Source organism: Sander vitreus, chromosome 1 (assembly GCF_031162955.1).
Source record: "Sander vitreus isolate 19-12246 chromosome 1, sanVit1, whole genome shotgun sequence".
Classification (NCBI taxonomy): domain Eukaryota; kingdom Metazoa; phylum Chordata; class Actinopteri; order Perciformes; family Percidae; genus Sander; species Sander vitreus.
Genome location: NC_135855.1, coordinates 34,026,341 through 34,046,944, shown reverse-complemented (window position 1 = coordinate 34,046,944; position 20,604 = coordinate 34,026,341). Strand labels below are relative to the sequence as shown.

At 40.4% G+C, this 20,604-nt stretch overlaps 1 protein-coding gene across 2 annotated transcripts in view; it reads right to left on the bottom strand.

Annotated features, from left to right (window-relative positions):
- Positions 1-20,362, bottom strand: part of garre1 (granule associated Rac and RHOG effector 1) — a 33,687-nt gene extending 13,325 nt beyond the window's left edge. The window contains exons 1-2 of one of the 2 annotated variants that reach the window (XM_078253241.1): positions 20,299-20,362; positions 6,136-7,636 (exon numbers count right to left, since the gene is read on the bottom strand). In XM_078253241.1, coding sequence (XP_078109367.1) covers positions 6,136-6,639 — 504 coding nt within the window. In that variant the 5' untranslated portion in view covers positions 6,640-7,636; positions 20,299-20,362. Of the gene's footprint in view, positions 1-6,135; positions 7,637-19,727; positions 19,823-20,298 lie in introns of those variants that run through there. The other variant, XM_078253250.1, reaches the window with a different exon arrangement.
- Between the last annotated feature and the right edge of the window lie 242 nt (positions 20,363-20,604).

Sequence of the window (20,604 nt, the reverse complement as noted above, 5' to 3'; positions counted from 1 at the left end):
TTAACCTACATAAATCTATCTCCCTTTTTCACAGTACTGCTGCTTTCTTAACTTACTTTAAATTGAGTAGTAATTTGCTAATACAATCAAGGCAAAATGGATACATTCAACATAACCAAATATTTCAGGTCGACATACATCGCTCCACACCTACTAGGTTGAATGACCAAGTGTGTGTGTTTGTTTGGTGAGAGAATAGTCCAGGCTTAGAGGCCGTTTGTTGTTCAGTTAGCAAAATAAGAGAAACAGGACACCGCAGGGTCCACCATGGTCACAGGGTTTTCTTTTTCAGGTACTTGCTGAAAATATCTCAAGGGGGAGGCTGAGTTGTAAAGACAGAAATATGCTGCTGCCTTCTGATGACAAACAGGAACAACCGGACACAGCTACTTTCGTTCTGCAACATGAAAACCAAAACTAAACTGTGCCTAAAAGGCATGAAACCTGCAGTTGTTGGAAAGTTCATTGTTTTCATAACGACTATAAAATAGAATGTGATGGTGAATTCTTTGTCCTTTGTGGAATATTTGAGCCAGGACTTTGCTAGCTGCTTTATCGTTTTGTCATTCCATGCAGTGGACTTACTGTAAAAGTTTAAACTGTTATCACAACATGCATAATTTGATTCGGCCAGGGATATCGATATCTCTCTCTCTCTCTCTCTCTCTCTCTCTCTCTCTAGAAAAAGGCCCAAAAAAGATTTAAAATAACTGAAAGATGGGAATATCCCCATTATCCCTGATATCCAGAATAAACAGATTATAAATAGTATCATAAAAGCAAATTGTTGGGTTTGTGGCCTGTTTTACTTACTGTAGGTATTGAGCTTTTCTTTAGTCAAATTATCATCGTATGAGCACAACAATGCATGAGGGGTCCCAAAATACAAAAACAACTGGACTCAGAAGATGTAATACTGCTTCCAGCCTCAAACTGGTCCATTATTGTCCACTTTGTAATGTGTTATCGCTCATATTTCTATACTTTTTGTATTATGTGGCAGTTCAGTATATCCACTATGTTTTAGCAAACAAGGTGTGTGTGATTGGTAAAACAAAAGTACTACTGAAATGCAACCTAAGACAGAAGAGTTTAGCGTGTTATGCTAACATTTGCTAATTAGCACTAAACACAGTACAGTTGAGGGTGATGGGAATGTCCTTAGTTTTGCAGGTATTTAGTCATAAAGCACACATTGGACAAACCTGACAGACCTGAAGATGAAGCTAGATGAAAGGCAATGTAATCAAAATTTTTACAGATCATCCTCTGGGGACCACGGATGTCTGTACCAAATGTCACTGCAATCCATCCATTAATAGTTGAGGTATTTAAATTAAAAACCAAAACTGTCAACCTGCTGGTGGCGCTAGAGGATCATCAAAGTCACCAGGATCTATCCTCTGAAGGCCATGAAGGTCTGTACAAAATAGTAGTTGTTAAGACTGACCGACTGACGGACAGAACAGAACAACAGGCCAAAGGACCGACACTGCCATCACTTGAGCTGTGCTGCTAGCATGGCCAATAAAAATAACAGCTGTAAAATGCAAGTATGTGTCCTTAAACTCAGACCCATGTGTAAAATAGGATGATATATTGCCTATCCCACTGCATGGCCTGAGCTGACTCTGGGAGGCTTAATAAACAAAGGCGCAGATCCAGTGTGCACAAGATGGGAAATTCCTGCTCCTGCTGTTGACATTGAGCAACTAACCAATACTCAAGTCAGTCAACGGGGATTTAGTGTGTATGCAAAGCAGACAAATAATAGATAACAGAAGACACATATAGCCTGATAATGAAGCCTGGACACAATACATATGGCCAAATAATGCCAACTGATATCACCTGCAGTGTATCCTTAAGAAAAGCACAAAATAGCATGAACACATGCCGACAATGAGATCAAAAGCAACTCAAAGTGTTTCAAAGTCGTCAACAATAACCAAGTGAGGGAAAAAAATGAGGCCATGGCTACAGCCCAAGATAATGGATAACACATGTGATTAGCTGTGCAGTATCCCACACAGTCATGGAAAATATGAGAAGTAGGAGTGCAGCAGAGCCAAGCCGACGTTGGGCCCCATTCAGGCCCAAACAAGGCAAATCATGAATCAATCAATATCTATACTTTTATTTTCTGAGAACACCTTCATTATAAGTGCATCGAATCTAGGAGAGAGGGGTTTTTGAGATCTAGACCTCTTCTAGTAAAAGGGAGTGTGAGAGAGTGTGTTATAATAACCAGATGGTCATGTTGCTCCGCTGTCTGATCCGTGAAAAAAAAACAAGGAACCTTTCTTTGTTGGTAAATGTCAATGGTAAATCTTTCAACACAATCATTCTAGGGAAACAGGAAGGTCACAAAGGCTTGAACTCTAAATGTCTTAAAACCGGTCACTTACATACAGTACTCTACAAACAAACTAACTTTACTATGGCACTCTAAAGTCATTTTAGATATAATCTCATCAGCTTAATGAGAAAGTGTAAAAAATGTTATTATTTAAAAAGGACATGATTGGGCTAAAAACAGATGTTGGTTGGATTTTTCTTGTAAACAAACAAGTTATGTTTACATTCATTATTTCTCACCAAAACACATTGCGTATATCCTCGAGGTCTAACAAACGCATTTCTTTCCTTGTTTTTTTTTGTGATTTAATTCCTGCATTGTTTACATCCATGTTCGCCAGCTTACAGTCTTCTTCATGTGCCTTTGCGTGCACGTCACTGCCACCTACTATCTATTTTACCTACTTTTGTTTTGAAACATGTCAGACCTTTAAATACGTCAGACCTTCAAATAGCATGAAACCATCGGTAGGAATGTGTGTCACGTTGCTCCATAGCACCACTAGTTGACAAAAATTCCAGGGGGTACTTTTAAACCTGTTTTGGTCGGAATTGAAAACAGTAGGCGCGCCCAGAAATGTTGTTACACCAACCTGTAAACAGCAGTTTAAATCCAACTTGTGTTTAAAATATTAACCTCTAGTTTTTTTTCCTCACTAACTTTAACTCTTTTCACAATACAAAAGTAAAAACTGCCAACAAAAATAACTCCTACAATGAATACATAATATGTTTCACTGTAAATAGATAAAGCCCTCATATGGCCACATTTCATCATATGAGGCCTTCTATGTCTGCCTCTGGTCATTGCTCTGTGGTTTAAACTTACAAGCATGTAAGTAACATTTTAATGCATATTTGCCAAAAAGAAGAAAAAAAAAGGGGGAGGGGGGGGAGGAGGAGATGTGAGCTTAGCAACACAGGGGGAAAAGCTTCACATACCTCAACTCCCTAAACTCAGAAATGCATTTGGTTCTTTTTGAAGACCTCATAATACATCCAGCTGCCAGACAGCATTCCTTGACTCATACAGACAAAAGTCTCTAATACATCACATCGTAAAGGACAGGCTGAATTAGCAGCAATTATTACAAGCTAGGTATAAAAAAAAGTTTATACTGTGTGTGTACAGAACTTCTACCAAAATAAAACAAGGGAGATAGTATTGCAGATATGTATTCATGAGTGAACACAAACCTAGGCCATAGATAACTCATTGGAAAATCCCAAAGCCTGTAATAATAGGTGCACGTGAACAGTATTTGGATCACTTGATCTTCATCAGCTTTTTTTCCCACTTTCTATTGTTTATACATTTCAGATGTCCAGCACTTATTTTCCTGTCACCGTGTTCTGTACTATGAATACAAACATCTTTTGGGATTAAAAGAACACACACACACAACTGTGCCATTTAACCCCACTATTTTTGTTCACTTGTATCTGGCACATTGTACTTTACTCTGCCAACATGATATTATTGTGTACGTGCAGTGTTTCAGATGTTAAAACAACTAACACACTGGAATAATACAATTGTAAAATGAAGTTTTAATACGTTTCCTTCTCCGCTTTAACAAATGTACCCTTTATGCCCGGGGCCAGACAGCAAGTGTGAGTGCCAAGCCATGCGGCCTAAGCTTTCACAGACTTGGGCTTCCTCTAATATTCACCTGTGTATATCCAAGACCACAGAGAGTCAGAGTTACTGACTGCGGCGCAAAAGTGTTTCCTGTTTTGGGCTCAGCCACATCCACTGAAGTTCTACAGCTGCTCTAGTGTCTTGGCCGCAGCCCTGTACCCACCCCCTGCTGCATGCTAAAGGATAATTAAAACACTGATAACTTTTTTTTTTTTAAAGATTTTTCTTTATGTTGGAGTGTTTCACCTACAGTATACTGAAGCACCTGTGGCACATTGCTACAGATTTGTCACAGGTGCCACAGAATCAGATATAATGGGGAATTCTTCTTTGTCTAAAATGCAGTTCTAATTCTGAGGAGTCTGAATGCAAGCAAGCGAACAAACTTGAGGCGAGATGGTGGTTAAGATATTAGGCCAGAGGAGGAGAAGCTTTCCCATGTTAAGTGTAGTTGGCCTTGGTTTAGCCAATATAAACATGTAAATTGTAAAAAACAAAACAAACAAAAAAACAAAAACAAAACATTCCTATGGTGTTTGGGGTTTGTATAGTGCCCTGCAGAAGTTTGTAAACGGAACATAGAAAGAGGAGTGTCAGTCTGGAACTATTTTTTGTTGCACTTTCCACATACAACAAATATACATTTTTGTCTTTCATTTTTGGGCTCTCCTCTTTCAAATGTTTTTGTTATTACTGCATGAAAATCCCAGAAACTAGTGAAGTCAAGTCACAATGTGATTATACTTACTTCATTTTAAGTCTCTATATGCTGCCACAAGAAAACAGTTAAGGACGTCTTCTCCTAATCTGTGGGATGTAGGACGGTCATCCACACAGTTCCACAGGCTCACAACTGTGTATTAAATGGAGGATAAATAAGCAGACGCAGTAATCTTAAGGAAGGATGGGGTTTAGGCTGGGGGCTGCTTGGGTGTGGTGTACAGCTGAAAATACAGCTACTTGATTCTGATGAAACCACATGAGAGACTCTTAGGGCAGCACAATTACAGTCAAATTGCCAATTGGAATTACTCTGATAAATACTGTCATTTAGATTTTCCATTACAATTATAAATTCATGATAAGGGCTTCTCAAAGCAAGAACTGTCAAGCAGCATTTAATAATCGTGCCCAGATATTTTCCACATGCCCATTTCAAACTGATGCTGTAACCTGAAATGAACCAGACCATTAACCTCCTGACCTGGGTTTAAAGGTCAGCCTGGATTTAGTAGAAAACAGTGAGTGGGAATTTGATAACTATAGGATTACTACACTGCTATTATTACTAGTGACTTCTAGTTCTCTCAGCCATATGGTCTGCTCTTCTCAATAATGTTCAGGTTCAACTCTGATGAGCAAATATACTGTATTTATACAAGATGTGACACAGTGCAGATGCAGACCCGGTTCTTGTGTAAGTGGCGACAACCACAGATAAAACTAGTCTGGAATGAATGGTAAGACACAGGCGTGTGTGTGTGTGTGTGTGTGTGTGTGTGTGTGTGTGTGTGTGTGTGTGTGTGTCACTCTGTGACTTTTAGTTAAAAACTAAAACTATCTCTATTAAGCAGGCATGACAGGACAAATTAATAAAGACAACAGTGTAAAGGAGAGAGACACTGAAAAAGTAATATGAGACAGAGAGAGAAATTGATTCTCATAATACAGCTGAGCCTTTTGGCTATTTAGTGCATCACCTCACCTGAAAAACAACTCTGCTTCAAATGTTTCACATCAGCAAATTCAGTGCTGTGGAAAGATGGTGTGGTATTCACAGTGACAAAAGATTTCTTCTCACATCCTCAGTGTTTTTCACACCTCACCCTCAGATCCTGACACTAGCTTAACACTGGGCGGGGGAATCCTATTTGAGCCAGGAAATACTGATTCATGGAGCTAGCCTTTGGACAGGGTGCCGCTAAGCATCTTAGCACTGCTTCTCGAAGACAAGTCATGAGTAAACGAATATGATAAAAGTACGTGGTGCTTAACTATAGCGCCTCAGGTTGTGAGCTCAACTAATTCATTCCAGGAGAGCAAACAGTAGACGAGATAGAGCCATTTTACTTACAGTAAGTCAACATAATGTGACAACAAGTGGAGATGGTGTGCGCTTCTGTGCGATCACCTACCTCAACATCCTGCAGGCTGAAGTCGTTCTGGTCTTTGAAGTTGGCGGCCCCGGCACTCAGCTCCATCAACATCTTGGCGATTTCAGGCTTTATTGCTGCAGTCAGCCTGCTGGCCGCCTCCATAACGTGTTCCTGCACGTCCTTCAGTTGCATAGCTGCTTTGGAATAGTGAGAGTTCCTGAACACACTGCTGAACAGGTCTGTGAGGAAGGCGCTGGCCCGGCAGAACACATTGAGGGCATCCAAATATTTGGAGATGCCCTGCTGGATGTCTGCAACTGCGGTGGTGGTGCCGGAAGGAGGTGGGTGGCAGCTGCCAGGCATGCCAACCCCGGTGCCCATGGGCGAAGAGGCAGAGCAAGAGGAGGCCAGGGAGGCGCTCAAGGACCGGCTCAGCTCAGGCATCTGGTACTGCTGGTGCTGTTGCACTTTCTGCTTGGACCCGCCGAGCAAAAAGCGACGCTTGTAGTCCATTTTACTTTCCTGCGCACTACAACAATACATAAGTGGTGCAACAGCACCGGAAGGATCTGTTTTTAGTTTGTTTTCCCCTCACACAAAGTGCTCTTGTCCTCTTTACAAAACACCAAACCAAAACCCTGTCCACAGTCCTGTTCAAATTACGTAAAAAGACAGCTCAAGGATCCCACCTGCCAGAGGCTCATCTCAGTATGCCTTGTAGAGAGGCAGGACAGAATTGGGAGAGGTCGGAGGGCGATCAAAAAGACTGGCAAGCTGAGTGAAATGCTTGCATGCAGCCCTGCTGCAGATACGTCAGGCCCAGCTTATGAAACAGCACAGACACACCTCCAGATTATCTGTTTCCAGCTCCAAACTAAATTATCATAATAGGGGAGGAAAAGTCAAAAACACTCCTTAAATTTACTTAAAGTGACACTACAGCCAAGTTTTAAAGTGCATTACTTTCCTTCAGAATGGCAAAAAAAAAAAATCCTTCTTCATACAGTATATATAGAGTATATACACATATGCATTTACATATATAAACCTATACCAGCCTGCACTAGTAAAATAGAAAATCCTTTTAAAAGCTGAAAGCAAAAATGAATCCAAGGAAAATCAGACACTGGTCAACAGCACAGAGGAAAAAATGACAGTAATAATAAAAAAAAAAACAAAAAAAAAAACAACAACAACAACAACAGTAACAACAAGTAAGTAAATGCTGGAATCAGAGGATGTGGTTTCTTGTACACTAGCTGGTAGCGGAGCTGTGGGAGGTAAAGGGCAGACAGATCCAGTCCGTCTCAAATCCTCTTCACAAAGCAGAACTCTGCAGGCAGTGAGCGAATGGCCAGCTGATAGCTCCGTCTGTCTGTCTGTCGTCTCCAGCAAATTCCTGGTTTCTCCCCTTTATGCTGGCTGAGGTAGATATTACTCACTGCGAAAACAAGTGTGCTCCCAGATTTCACTGCTCTCCGCGGATGCAGATTAGAGCGACAAAAGCACAAATGTATCTGTAAGGCCTCTAGGTCATTTCCTAAGGGAGGAAAGGGCAGAGACACAGAAGAGAAGGTTAACAGCATGTCAAAAAGGAAGGATGAGCTGAGTTTCAACCGTTTTACTGTTACACCCCCCCAAAAAAAACTGGACTGCCCTTTACAACTTAAAACATAGCCAATTATGAGGCAAACTTTACTTGACTTGTAGCATTTGACTGTAATACTGTACATAAGGATTCCGTTAGTTTTAATGACAAGCCTGTGTGACAGGAACACAAATATAAATTAAATATCAATGTGCCTTGAAAAATAGTAGCTTTAGCAATAACGCATGTTCTAGTTTAAAAACCTCACTGGCTATTACTCTGAAAGCTGAAGTGAGAAAGTTCATAATTGAGCACACCCGCTTCACGGTAACAAAAGTGTAAGCTACAGAATAATTTAGTTTAGTTTTAGATATATCAATACAGTGATCATATCAAACTCTGAGTATCAATTGTGACATCCATAATATGTTTGGTGTATATCAAAGTACTCGGTATCGGCCGATACGCAAGTTCAGGTATCAGAATCGGTATCGGCAAGCAAAAAATGGTATCGGACCATCTCTAGTATCAACTGCTGTAGTGACAGATAACTTATTTTTCTGCTCTATTTGAATGAGGATGACATTTAGCCCATTTCTCTAAACTTGGTGGTAATATTACATTACGGTTTGGTAAAGAGCTGTGGTTTAAAGTTGAACATTTCTAGACGATTACTAACACCATACCTCACAGAGTGTCTCTGAAGGAATCTCTGGCAGTGTCTGGTTTAGCAGAACACAGCTGCAGAGAGAAATTCCTGCAAGAAGCCATTGTTGGAAGACACTGCAGGGTCTGTTGAGCGACCCACAGTAGGAGTCACAATACTCTCATTCAATACCCAAGCATTATAGGAATTGTCCGTCTCCCTTTGGCCTTTCCACTTGATTATGAATATAATACATTTTACATTGTCAAGATCAAGAGGAATTTGGTCTCACATCTCTTACTCTCTTAAGTAATCGTATTCAGAGACAGCCAAAGGTCAGCTGGTGACTGAATTTTAGAAAGACACGTTTAAGACTGAACACAGTTAATGACATTTCTGACAAGGAGAAAAACTACCTCTGATCTGCAGTCATTTAAAATGCTAAATAAAACTGCCTGTGTCAATAACTTGAAATAAAAACTACCTTAAATTGGTTTTTAGAAAGTAATGTATCTTCTTTCCTTTCCATGTATCAAAAAAATGGGTCTATAATAAACTTTATGTATCTGAGGTAAAAATATTTTTTGGAGGGGAAACTGGATTCAATATTGTGATTTTGTGTTCTGTTGGATAGTAGGTGTAGCTTTCAAAGAAAACTGTCCATCAATGAACCTGTTCCTTTGCTATGTGAAGCCCTAGTGGCATTGAAGTTGATACAGACACACTCCTGATGGAATTACACTCAATGGTACACCAAACACCAACATGATACTCTAATCTGTTAGATACACAGCAGGGCTATCATTCTGTGGAACATTCATGCTCGTATCTTGTAGCACCATGCCGAAAGCTTCTGTATTTCAGGAAAAAGTCAGGAAAAAGAACTTGTGGGGTGGGGAAAAACCGTCCAACTAGATAACACCATCTAGCCTACTGTCATTGTATGCTAAGTGTCTGTGTCTGCGTTGTGGCCTTACATGCGTAGCTTTCATTATGCATCCAAGCCAACATTCTCCTGACCTTCAAACTTCACTTCCTTTCACAAACAGAGGAGCGCCCGCTACAAATCGGCCCCCCTCATTTGTCTCTGGCCGTAAAGCAGAGAGACAAAGCCAAGGGAAACTAGCGACCTCCCCATGAAGGGACAGCAGAGATGTGCTTTCCATTTTTTAACCCTTACATTACAGACAAGTAGGGCTGGGTATCGTTCAAAGATTTTTGATCTGATACCATTGCCGTGACTTTGATACCAGTTCCTAAACGACACTTCTTTTTCAATACCAATTTTATAAAATCCATTTTAACAAAAATGAAGTTACATTACAGCACAAATCTTTGTATCCATTCTTTTAGCTCCTACTATGTGAGCACCGTCTCTGTAAGTAACGTGGAGTTTTTCCTGCATATCTCTATGACGTGTAACGTTAGACAGCCAATCACCGGCCTTTTAGATCTTGGTAGAAGGACGCTGCATGCTTGTCGGCTCACTGACGATGAGATTTACTCCTATTGAAATTTGGTATTGAATGACAAGGCATTTTGCGATACTATAGAGGCAATTTGATCGGTGCCTAAAACATATTGAATTTGGTACCCAGCCTTACAGACAAGTTGCACAAAGGCTTATTACTTACACGGGCACATGCATGCACACTTGTACTAGAGCCGATGGGATTTTATCTTGCTCATGGGCACTGCAAAAACACTTCTGCCAGAGTTACTTGTTTCCATCTTCCAAAGCTTTCCTAAGCTATGTTCACCCCAGTGTTTTTCTTAACAAAGCTTGGTGGTTTCCCACAAAAAAAAAAGAAAAAAAAAAGGTTGATTGTCAGCTTACGGTGGTAAACACTTTCCCCAGATCTTTGTATATACTGAGGATGTACAGATCCAATATGCCAGATCAGTGTCACTACAGATACAAACCCTGTTACCACTCAACAGGGTTTTTATCTGTAGTGATACCGCCAGATCCACGTTAAATACAGTATCGTTGTCAAAATCAGTTGCATTCATTCCGATTCATCCTCTTGTGTTTTCCTATGTAAGCAATTACCAATGTAATCTGCTACAAAACCTCAATGTAGCTGTACTGTCCATCTCTCAAAAAAAATAAAAACAAAACACACACCAGAGTCCACCACCACTTCTCAGCCTTTGTCTACAGGAGTTTAAAAAAAAGTTTTCTTCACTAAATACACCATCAACCAACAAACTGGGCAGATACACTTAAAAAGGTACAGTACATTGCCAGCTCTTTTAGGGGGTAGTTTTCCACGTGTACAGCACATGAGAGAATATTTTCTACTTGTTGTTAACATAGTGGCGGTTTGAGAGCAGATACATACTGTAACTAGTGCAACAGTGCAGACATCTAGATCCCAGGAATTACAGCCACAGTGAGAACCTGCAAGTGGCCCCAAAATGTCTGCTAATTGACTAAGTCATTGGGATAGTCGCTTCTGTAGCCTAGCTAGCCTGGGGCTAACCACTCTAGCTCTTAGCTTCACACTGCTGGGCTAAAAAACAGAGAAGAGTACAAACATACACTGCGTGTAAATTGAGTTTTTAGTGTCTGTATATCAGCTGTTGTATGTTTATTGTTATCCGGCCCCCTCCGAAAAGTTTTTAGTAGCTTATTTGGGGTTCCCCATTTCACGCGGCCTACATATGATCATTGTACCTTATGAAATTGGGTTTAATGATACAATGATGACGTGTGAATAAACAAAACGAAAAAAGAAAAAGAAATAAGTATATTAAGGTTGTTGGGAAGAAGTCTGCACTAGTCCGCAAGCCACCATATGGAACTAAACTGGCCAACTTTCATTCAATTTGTACATTTCATATAACAGTAATTTTTGTTGTGGTGGCCTTGCAAATCGACTTGTCTATTTTGGTTTTTCTTCGAAACACTATTGTCACATGCAATGCAGAATGAAATGGAGGATCTGCTCACAGCTGGGAATAATTACAACTAATCGTGTGGAGAGTGGTGAGACCACTTTAGGAAGATGGTTTGAAAGACCAAAGTTAAATATTTAATCTTTGTGAAAACATTTGTTTGTTTTTGGCAGGTTTAATTAGCAGTGGTATTCCAGTCCAAGTCACAGTTTGACATCTGATGACTCAAATCTTTTCTCATTCCCTGATAGTAAAAATATGATAAATCACATAGATTGTTTGCATATCAAATGTAAAAACATTAGTATTAGTAAGTATACGCTGTATGATATTGGTATGTAGTATGGTACCGAGACACTGCATTTGTGGCTTTTGACTTTTCTGAGAGTGAAAACCTCATCTTGGTCTGATGTAGTTTATGGTTTCACACACACACCTCAGAATGAATGAAAAAGGTAGTCATTCAGCCTGAACAACAGAGACAGATATTTTAGGAGAAATTGTGGGCTACTTGCTTTGTTACATGGTTGTTCCAGGCAGATATAAATTATTTATGTAACGTTAGAGAGTGTTCGTGGTCTACATTTCCTTCCTGGCTTTAACATTCCGTAAACAGCGGTTATCCCAAGAGGAGCAGACATGGCATCAATATTAATGAGGCCTGCTGGCTTCTCAGGGTAGCTCTATTGGCTGCCAGCCTCCTGTTGCACGGCACACTGTATTAGAGAGTTGCACCCAAACAAACACATGTGATAGGAGAGTCCCTCCGGATGCACTGGAGTTTAATGTCCTTTCTCCAGCAGGGGCTGCTTGGGGCTAATGTTAGCTCTACTTCCCTACTCACCGTACTTGTCAGCTGCTCAGCTTCAACAGGAAGGGGGTTAAGGTTTCCTGGAGCAAGCTCCCTGTCGCCAGTAACAAAAACGTCAAATCAAGTATGCCACTGGGTAGGGGTATGTAGTAAATCATAGTACCAAGTATGATTTACCTGTCTGTGCAAAGTACCTCCGGGTAAAAAACTGCAGCTATCAACAGAAAACTAGGGGGCATTTTTTTTTCAAATTGCTAGCATTCTAGCAACAGGCTTAAAAATGTTTTGTTGTTGTTTTCACTTAAGTAAATCTAATAAGCAACAAAAAAAATGACAATGAATGTTCATTCTTGCATACTTCTCCGCAACAACCCACCTTGCTTTCATAATGGGAAACATTTGCACCTGGGATGGTGCCCAGTACATCTGCACCCTTCTAGTACTAGCCACTGAGCAGCTCCGCTTGGGCATACAAGTGCCATTGCTCAAAGGCACCTCCACACCAGTTGTTGAGAAGCATTTACCTTATATTTTATTCACTTACAGATTTGGCTAACTAAACCCTCTGGTCACAAGCACTCATTATACCAATAGCAGTTACTTTTGGATCTGCGGCCATATTTGTGTGACTGTCACATCACAGCTAGGTAGTTTAATAGCTGTGGATGGGGCAGCTGTTAAGCATGCTGACAGCTCCTTATCCATCTGCCACTGCAGACAAACGCGGGCCCTCTGACACTGCAGCCACAGGCCCTACATTAGCTCTCTCATGAAGTCTATTTCAGCCTCCATGGGCAAAACAGCTGCCCTACGGTCCACACCACACTGTTTTTAGACACTCCAAAAGGTTCAGCTCAAAAAAAAAAAAAAAAAGTTCTCCCATACATCTGTTGCCAATGAAGCAAAGGAATGCATTTCCCCAGAACCCTCTTAATGTGGGTTCAAACGAGCACAAAAAAGCAGGTCAGGACAACCAACCATACATTGAAAAACATCTCCTCAAAATATTACGTCATTGTGTACAATAAAAATACAAAAGAACTTGAAGAGCAAGGCTGTTCATTTGATAGGAGACCTTCACTGAAGACATTCCACAGAGCATATAAGCTACAGTCAAGTCTGAGAATCAGCAGACAGGTCGAGGAGGTCAGTCTAAATGACAGGACAAGTGTCGTGAGCAACTGTGTGACAGGAGCCGAGCCAGGCTCCTCTTGCCCACAGAACACAAGGAGAGTATTGTGGCAGGCCCTGGTCTCCTCATACCAGCACACAGAAAAAGAAGGAAAAAAAAAAACACACTCTTGCATATGCAGCTGCATTACTTTGTGAGAGGAAGAGAAAAAATAAAGGCCTTGGCTACGATTTAAAATGAACTGCAGGAATAGATATTCTGCCATCAATATCGTGTTACTCCTGGAATTATTTGTAAGCAGCTGCAGGTTTCGGTGGTTTGAGGGTAATGTTTGGTTTTGTTTCCACAACTAATCCTGTGTTGGTCCAATTTTTGATCTGAGGGTTTGGAACTAAAAATACATGTATTTGATCAGTGTTGGGGAGTAACAGAATACATGTACCAGCGTTACGTATTCAGAATACAAATTATGAGTAACTGTATTCCGTTACAGTTACAATTTAAATAGTGTGCATTTAGAATACAGTTACATTGTTGAAATCAATGGATTACATGACGATACTTCTGTTTTAACGAGTTTATTCACTCTCTAAATAAATTAAGGCAACTCCATGCATTTCCCAGAAGCCCCAATATGAAAATGAAATATAACTGTGCAGTGCAACCTCTGCTTGCCAGCAACCAACCTCCTTTCAGCGTCCAAATTACTCCACCTCCAACCTGAAGAAGCATCTTAAAGTACGTTTTTTTTTTTTTTAAATTAGCCAAGGGTAGTCGTCTGCTGTAGTTTTATTGGTCACCTCGCTATGTTATAGTTGACGTGCGACTTTACATTCTCCTACGTGCTGATTTACTATCCCCAGAGACGTTGAAAGACTGACTCTTTTTGACATGCTAGCTAACGTTAGCTAAAATTAGCTTGTGGTAGCTTAGACTGCGGTTAGATTTTTGTAGTATGCAGTTCGGGACTACAAATACAAAAATCTATCTGCTTGTTTAGGTACACTTTCAGCCAAGTATTCAGATTGAGTAACGTAACGGAATACGTTACAAATTACATTTTTTGGGCATGTATTCTGTAACGGAATACGTTTTGAAAGTATCCTTCCCAACGCTGACTTTGATACACAGTTATCATAAAAAGCTGTGACTACACACTTTTCTGTGAAATCATAGCAAATTCTGCTAGATTGTATTTTTTGGCAGAGTCAACACTTTCTAAAGCAGCAGTGAAACTTGTCCTACAGCTGCAGTAAACTACCATTGAGTAAGTTAGGAAAAAACCTAATAGTCATATCAGTCAAGAGGCCGATGCAGTTGGTGAACAGGCTGGATAATATTAGGCTAACCTGTACTGCCATAACAGACATTGTAAGTAGCTTATGGCTTCAATAAAAATAGCAGACTCGCTAATCTAACAAAGGACATACTTGAGGGACCCACAGGTCTGTGTCGCATATGCAAACACACATTTCAACATGTGCATTTGCCTTAATCAAATAGTAATGTTCCAACAGCCTAAGAAATAAGGAAAATGATTAATTTACTAATTAATTTAAGTGTCACCAAGGGAATTAAGATGATAATGAAATTCTAAATGGGCACATCAATGCCAATAAATAAGAAGTCCCATCTGATTTGATCTAATCAGAGCCTTTTCACAATGCATACATTCCTTACAGTCAGTATTCAACTGATAGCAAACAGAATTAGCTCGGATATCCTTTTCAGAATAGCCGCGTACAATCAAGTGTGTTTAGTGTGCCCAACCGGTGGGTTTTAACAAGTGAGAACTGTGATGAAAGGCTCTGACGTCAGTTCCATTCATGAAAGGCTGGTGGCAACCTGTGGGGATGAAAATGCTTCCCTCAGCCTATATTGAGCAGGCTATATACTGAGGTTGCAAGTTGTGCTGCATGCCAGCCACCAGAGCGCTGTATTTTTAGCCAGGACAAGAGTAAGAATGTATTCTTCCAATTAAGGCACAATGAGACTGGATATGGATGTACCATAAATGTCAGAAATTCAGGCTTGGTCACCGCAAAACTGTTTCTGTATTTGAACACCGAGAGTATGTGTAGAATACGTTGAAAGGTATGAGTACAACAGGATATAGTAAGGTGATGGAGTAAGGAACCATACTTTAATCATTGGGCCGTGGTTCAAGCCACCGCTGTAATGCACTTGAACAACATACCAAATGTCTATCAGCTTCACAATTCACTGTTTAGCTGGCGCCTGACTTCCAACCTTCTAAACAAGAGCACAAGTAAAATATTTTCTACAGGGATTAATAAAGACAAGTATCACATTACATGAGAGCCTTGATTATAGTTTCGTTGGATCATCTCTTATGCATGAGCATTCATGCATCTCACTGGGAACATTTGACTGAGGGGCAAATAGCTGAACACAAACTAAGTCTAATATGGTTTCCCAGGAGACAAGGGTGATATTTCCCATGCTGCAAGCCCTGTCCCCTTATCTGCAAACTCGCTAGCTGCTTCCCTTTGGATAAGAACTGGCATCTTCTTCATTTCTTCCAAGAAAATAGCCTATTTGGTTCAAGTGTACAAAATAAGCTGTGCTAACCAAGCAGTAGATGAAAGAGCAGTGGATTAGATGTAGAGCTGAAACATCTCCTGCTACAGAAGAAGCAGACCTCCGCCTCCCTGCCGCACACCAGTGCAAATAGTGTTGTTAGCATAGTGCATCCAAATGAAAATCCTGTCACCCAATACAAACTCAAACAAGCCTGTTTCTCTCTGATGCATCGGCCAGCTAAACTGTTGTAGGTGGATATTATCTAACACAATGATGCAACTGTATCAAAACCATGTTTTTAACGGTTAGGCCAGAGGTGGACAACATGGCTAACTGACACAGAACATGCTTACTTGTGATGGTCCGTCTTTGGATTTTCCAGGAAATATTACCACTGTAACGATGTCTAATTTGATGTCCATTTTGTATAACAAAAATAAAGTCCTACAATGCAGCTTTTATTCAATACGTTTCTTTGTCCAATCTTCTTTACCTTTCTTTATTAGGGCTGCGCGATATGAGGAAAATATCTCATTGCGATTATTTTGGACTGATATTGTGATTGCGATGGGATTCACGATATTTGGAGGGAATGATCATTTTTGTATCATTCTCATTGAAAAATATTAAAATTAAAATGATTATAGTGTGATTTTTGGAAGGATTTTGTCTGTTGGATATGATTTGTAGGCTGGGACGTCTCTGCATCACCACAAAACTTTATTCAGAATGGTTTGACACATATTTTGCCTTTAACAAAATATTCGCGATTATATGCGATTTGGATATTGCCCTAATTTTTATCATGAATTTTAGTAAAATAATGTTAACTTAGACTTAAGAAGCTCTAAGACAGGGTGTCCCAAAATGCTAGTTTAAAAACCTTTCAATAACAAAGAATCAGAGCCATAAATAACTACCACTTCAAAGCATCAATACATTACATTTAAGTATTGAGCATTTATAATATGATAATATACACTTTGACTTGTTTTTCATTCCAATGAGACATAATTGTTTAAAATGAACAGACCACTTGATTTAATTTACTCGATTCAGTTACTACCAAGCTTTATGTTTGAGCCTTGCCATGGACAACTAGTTTAGTTTATCGGGATCCCATCAGCTAACGCCCTGGCGTCAGCTAGTCTTGGGCTCCGTACCAAAATGTTGAGATAACATCGATATGTATACTCTGTAGAGTTTAGATTCTCTGCCCGAGCCCGAACTTGACCCACGAGCAGAGTCGGGCCGATATTTCCCGCCACTATCCTCGGGCCGGGCCCTTGACCAAGCATTTGTGTTTTTTTAATCATTACTTTATTAGCCTAATTGGGTGGGGAGAAAGCTATGCCTCTCCAGCTTCTCCCGTAGCTCTGGGTATACGTTCCGCACTGACTTGAGGGTGAGGTAAACCGTGCTAAATCGTGTCTCCTCCATCTGTAGCACTGTCTTCGATAATTGCGCAACCAGGCCAGATTATTTCAGATATCTCACGAGTCCTTTGTAACGTCAGTTACAACCGCCCACGTATTAAAAAATTGTCGGGTTTAAAAATCCCAGTTAATGTGTCGGGCCGGGCTCGGACACATAAATAACTAGAATATTTCTGTAAGGTGGTGCCTAGCGGAAGCTAAAAACTGAAGATAACATTTAGATTCCTTCTTGTAACACCTGTTGTTCCTTGGATATTATCTTGGGGAAGACAGCGTTGTCAAAATGTCAAACTTCAGAGATAAAATAGCTAGTGGCCACAGACAGGCACTTAAAAAAAAATAACAAAAAAACTCAATGAATCTGTCTGGTCCAATCTGAGAGAAGAACAAAAACTTAACTCAATAAACAATATGTTAGAATTCCAAGGTTCTAATAATACCATGACCTGGGTAAACTCACCCCTCACTCCGGCAGAGACTTCTCTGTAACACTCATTCGTATAATCTCAAACTGTGCAGCAAGAGAAACATTAGAAAGCTTCTTTGTTGAAGAAATAGCATTCATGTCTGTGGAGACAGCGTCAGTAAGGCAAAGGCCAGGCCTGTACTCCACCAGAGGCAAGCACAAACAGTCATCTTGTGACTGTTTGTCAACTTCCTAAGATGTGCATCCGGAGTCAATGTTAGACTAAGGAAAAGTGGCACTCTTGGTCATATCACATGTACAAATACTGACAAGACAAAAAGCACTAGTCCACCCACTGTGCTTACCATTCAGACACACAGTTGAATAAGCTACCGAAGAGAATGAGTTTAAACACAGACAGGAATTTTGCGGAGCAAAGCACGTATTTCTGTAGTGACACAGCTGTGGCAGATGTCAACACGTATGTAGGTTCAGGGTTGTTTCAATGGAAGCTGTACCATCCTGCAAAACTCAGCAAAAGGAAGGCAATGACCTTAACATGACAGCACTTTTTTTCAAAATCTAAAATAACACTTTAAGATTTTAAATGTCAGTCAAAACTATACTGGGCCCCTGTTCAACATCATCAACACAGCATCCGTACGATATGTTCTAGGATTCAAAGTTGAAAAGGTCAAAACTTTTCTGTCATATTTCTCAACAATGTTGACAACTTCTTGATTTATAAAAAGGCAGCAAAAACAAAACATCACTTCAACCATATTAGAACTAAAACTGGTTCAATTTGATCTCCCAATTCTGTCGATGAAAACCATCCCCCGGTCAAATAGAATGATATACTGACAATGAAAGCTGACTTTCAGATTCTACCAGGGAACAGATTGGCTGCTTATGACAAACCTTGCAGCCCTGGATCATTTTTCCTTCAGACATCCAATGCACAGACGGCCACCCCTCAATCACTGACTGTGATCAGGGGCAACCTCCTTGTTCTTCATATGATCAAATGCTATGGGCGACTAAAGGGTTAATTCTACTTTTAATTATTTCTACACTCCAACGACCATAACAGGAAACACTTTCCGCATGATGTCAAAACACAGATCCCTGGCTAGACTGTAGATACCTAAACTCCTCGACAGAAGTGGGGCAACGTTACATATTAACGCAATTCCAGATATCTCATCTGTACTGTAGAGCCTATAGAACCTATATAAAGCCACGTTACAAACACCACTGTAGTTGTGTAATAAGGTACTGCTCTTGTATTCGCATGGTATGATTATTTACAATCAGTTTACAGAAATTGATAAACAAAATTATTCCTAGACATTCTGTAGCTTGATCCAAAAACATTCAATCATCACCATGTATTTACAGGCTTTTCTGTGAAATGCACCTCTGTAGTAGTTACTGCTGCTCTCTTACGGTATCAAACACAGCACGGCTACACTCGGGCGATTGGATACTAATACAACAGCGAAACACTGTTCGATACTTAATATTGCAATTCCAATGAGGCAGAGAACAAGTTGGTCTGTTTTGTACTTGCTAATGTATTATTTTAAAACCCCGATCACTATTTGGCAGGAAGGTGTAACAGAATCTCCGCAAGCGCAGTTAGCCGGTTTCATCGAAACTCTATGGGGTGACATGGCCCAAGTCATGGGAACACTATGTCGCAGCTATTAATACGGCCTTTTAACGCCCTAAATGCAGAGTCGCCGGAAAGGCTTCCTCGGCATCAACACACCAAACGTTAGAAAAGCGAGTGACACAAAAACGATACAGCGTACAGACGGTAGGAACCCGGTACCATAGGTCGGCTGCATTCCCGACTTTGACACTCGCCCACTGGCCACACAGAACCAGACACTGCACTTTCCCTGAAGCCTATTAATATTGTCAGTCTAACATCAACCACAGACATAAATTACACTGCCATACCAGCTGCAAATCACGTCTTTGTAGTCCGATTGTTTTAACGTTAACCTACATTCCTTTTTGTGCGGTGAGCGATTAACGTTAACGTTACCCACTGCAGCGCATAACTTACAACCAAGAACGCCCAAGTCCGTTATCAGACATGCAGTCAAACCTGGTTGCTGCTAACGCCAAAGCTCATTACCTTACTAGTCTGTCTTACCTGCAATTGCCACGGTTATCCGTCGTCAAAACGTGGATCAAATATGGAGCATCGCCCACAGATATAAACCAGTGGCAATGAAAACAGAAATAACCGATACCGCCAATCGCTCCTCCTTCGCTAGCCTAGGCGGTGGATGCGCTTCATCAGCAGAGATCAAATTGAGTTTGTATACCATATAGACGCACCAACATGTCACATGTATTTGCAGCCCTCTCTAAAAACAGTTGTCTGACTGTTTATTGGGTGGCGCTACGATTTTAATTATGAAGATAAAATGAAAATATGCATGTCAGAGTGAGGTGCGTCCGATAATGGACGCATCAGAGTTCCATCAGTTCTAAGCAGGCTAGCTACATAGCTAAGCGAGCTAACGTTAGCTACCCAGCTAGCTCTCTGCGACACGATTGTAAGCGCTCATGGAAAACACCAGCAAATGTAAGCGGCCCAGTGGTACTACAATATAGGCCAACAACCGTCTGCACCGCCGTAACCCAGAGGAAACCAAACAGCTTCAGTAAAACACAAGAAAAATGTTAGTAGACGTTAAGTTAATCACCACATCGCTCACCATCTCTAGGCATCCACCCTCTTGACAGCGAATCCCCTGTCTGTGTGTCACAACCGTTAAGAACACATCAATAAAAACAAAGACTTCCGGTAAAACCTTCACAATAAAACCGTTGCAGACAAAACAATGTTTTTTAATTAAACCACTGGTCCACATTTGGTAGGATTTTAAACCTGTTTTTAAATAACTTATATTTGAATTTTCAGTTGTGTAATTTCCAAATATTATTTTCTATCTTGTCTCATATAATCACCAATTTAATATGCCTACATAGAAAAAAAAATGTCGCGGATTTCTGGGTGTCTG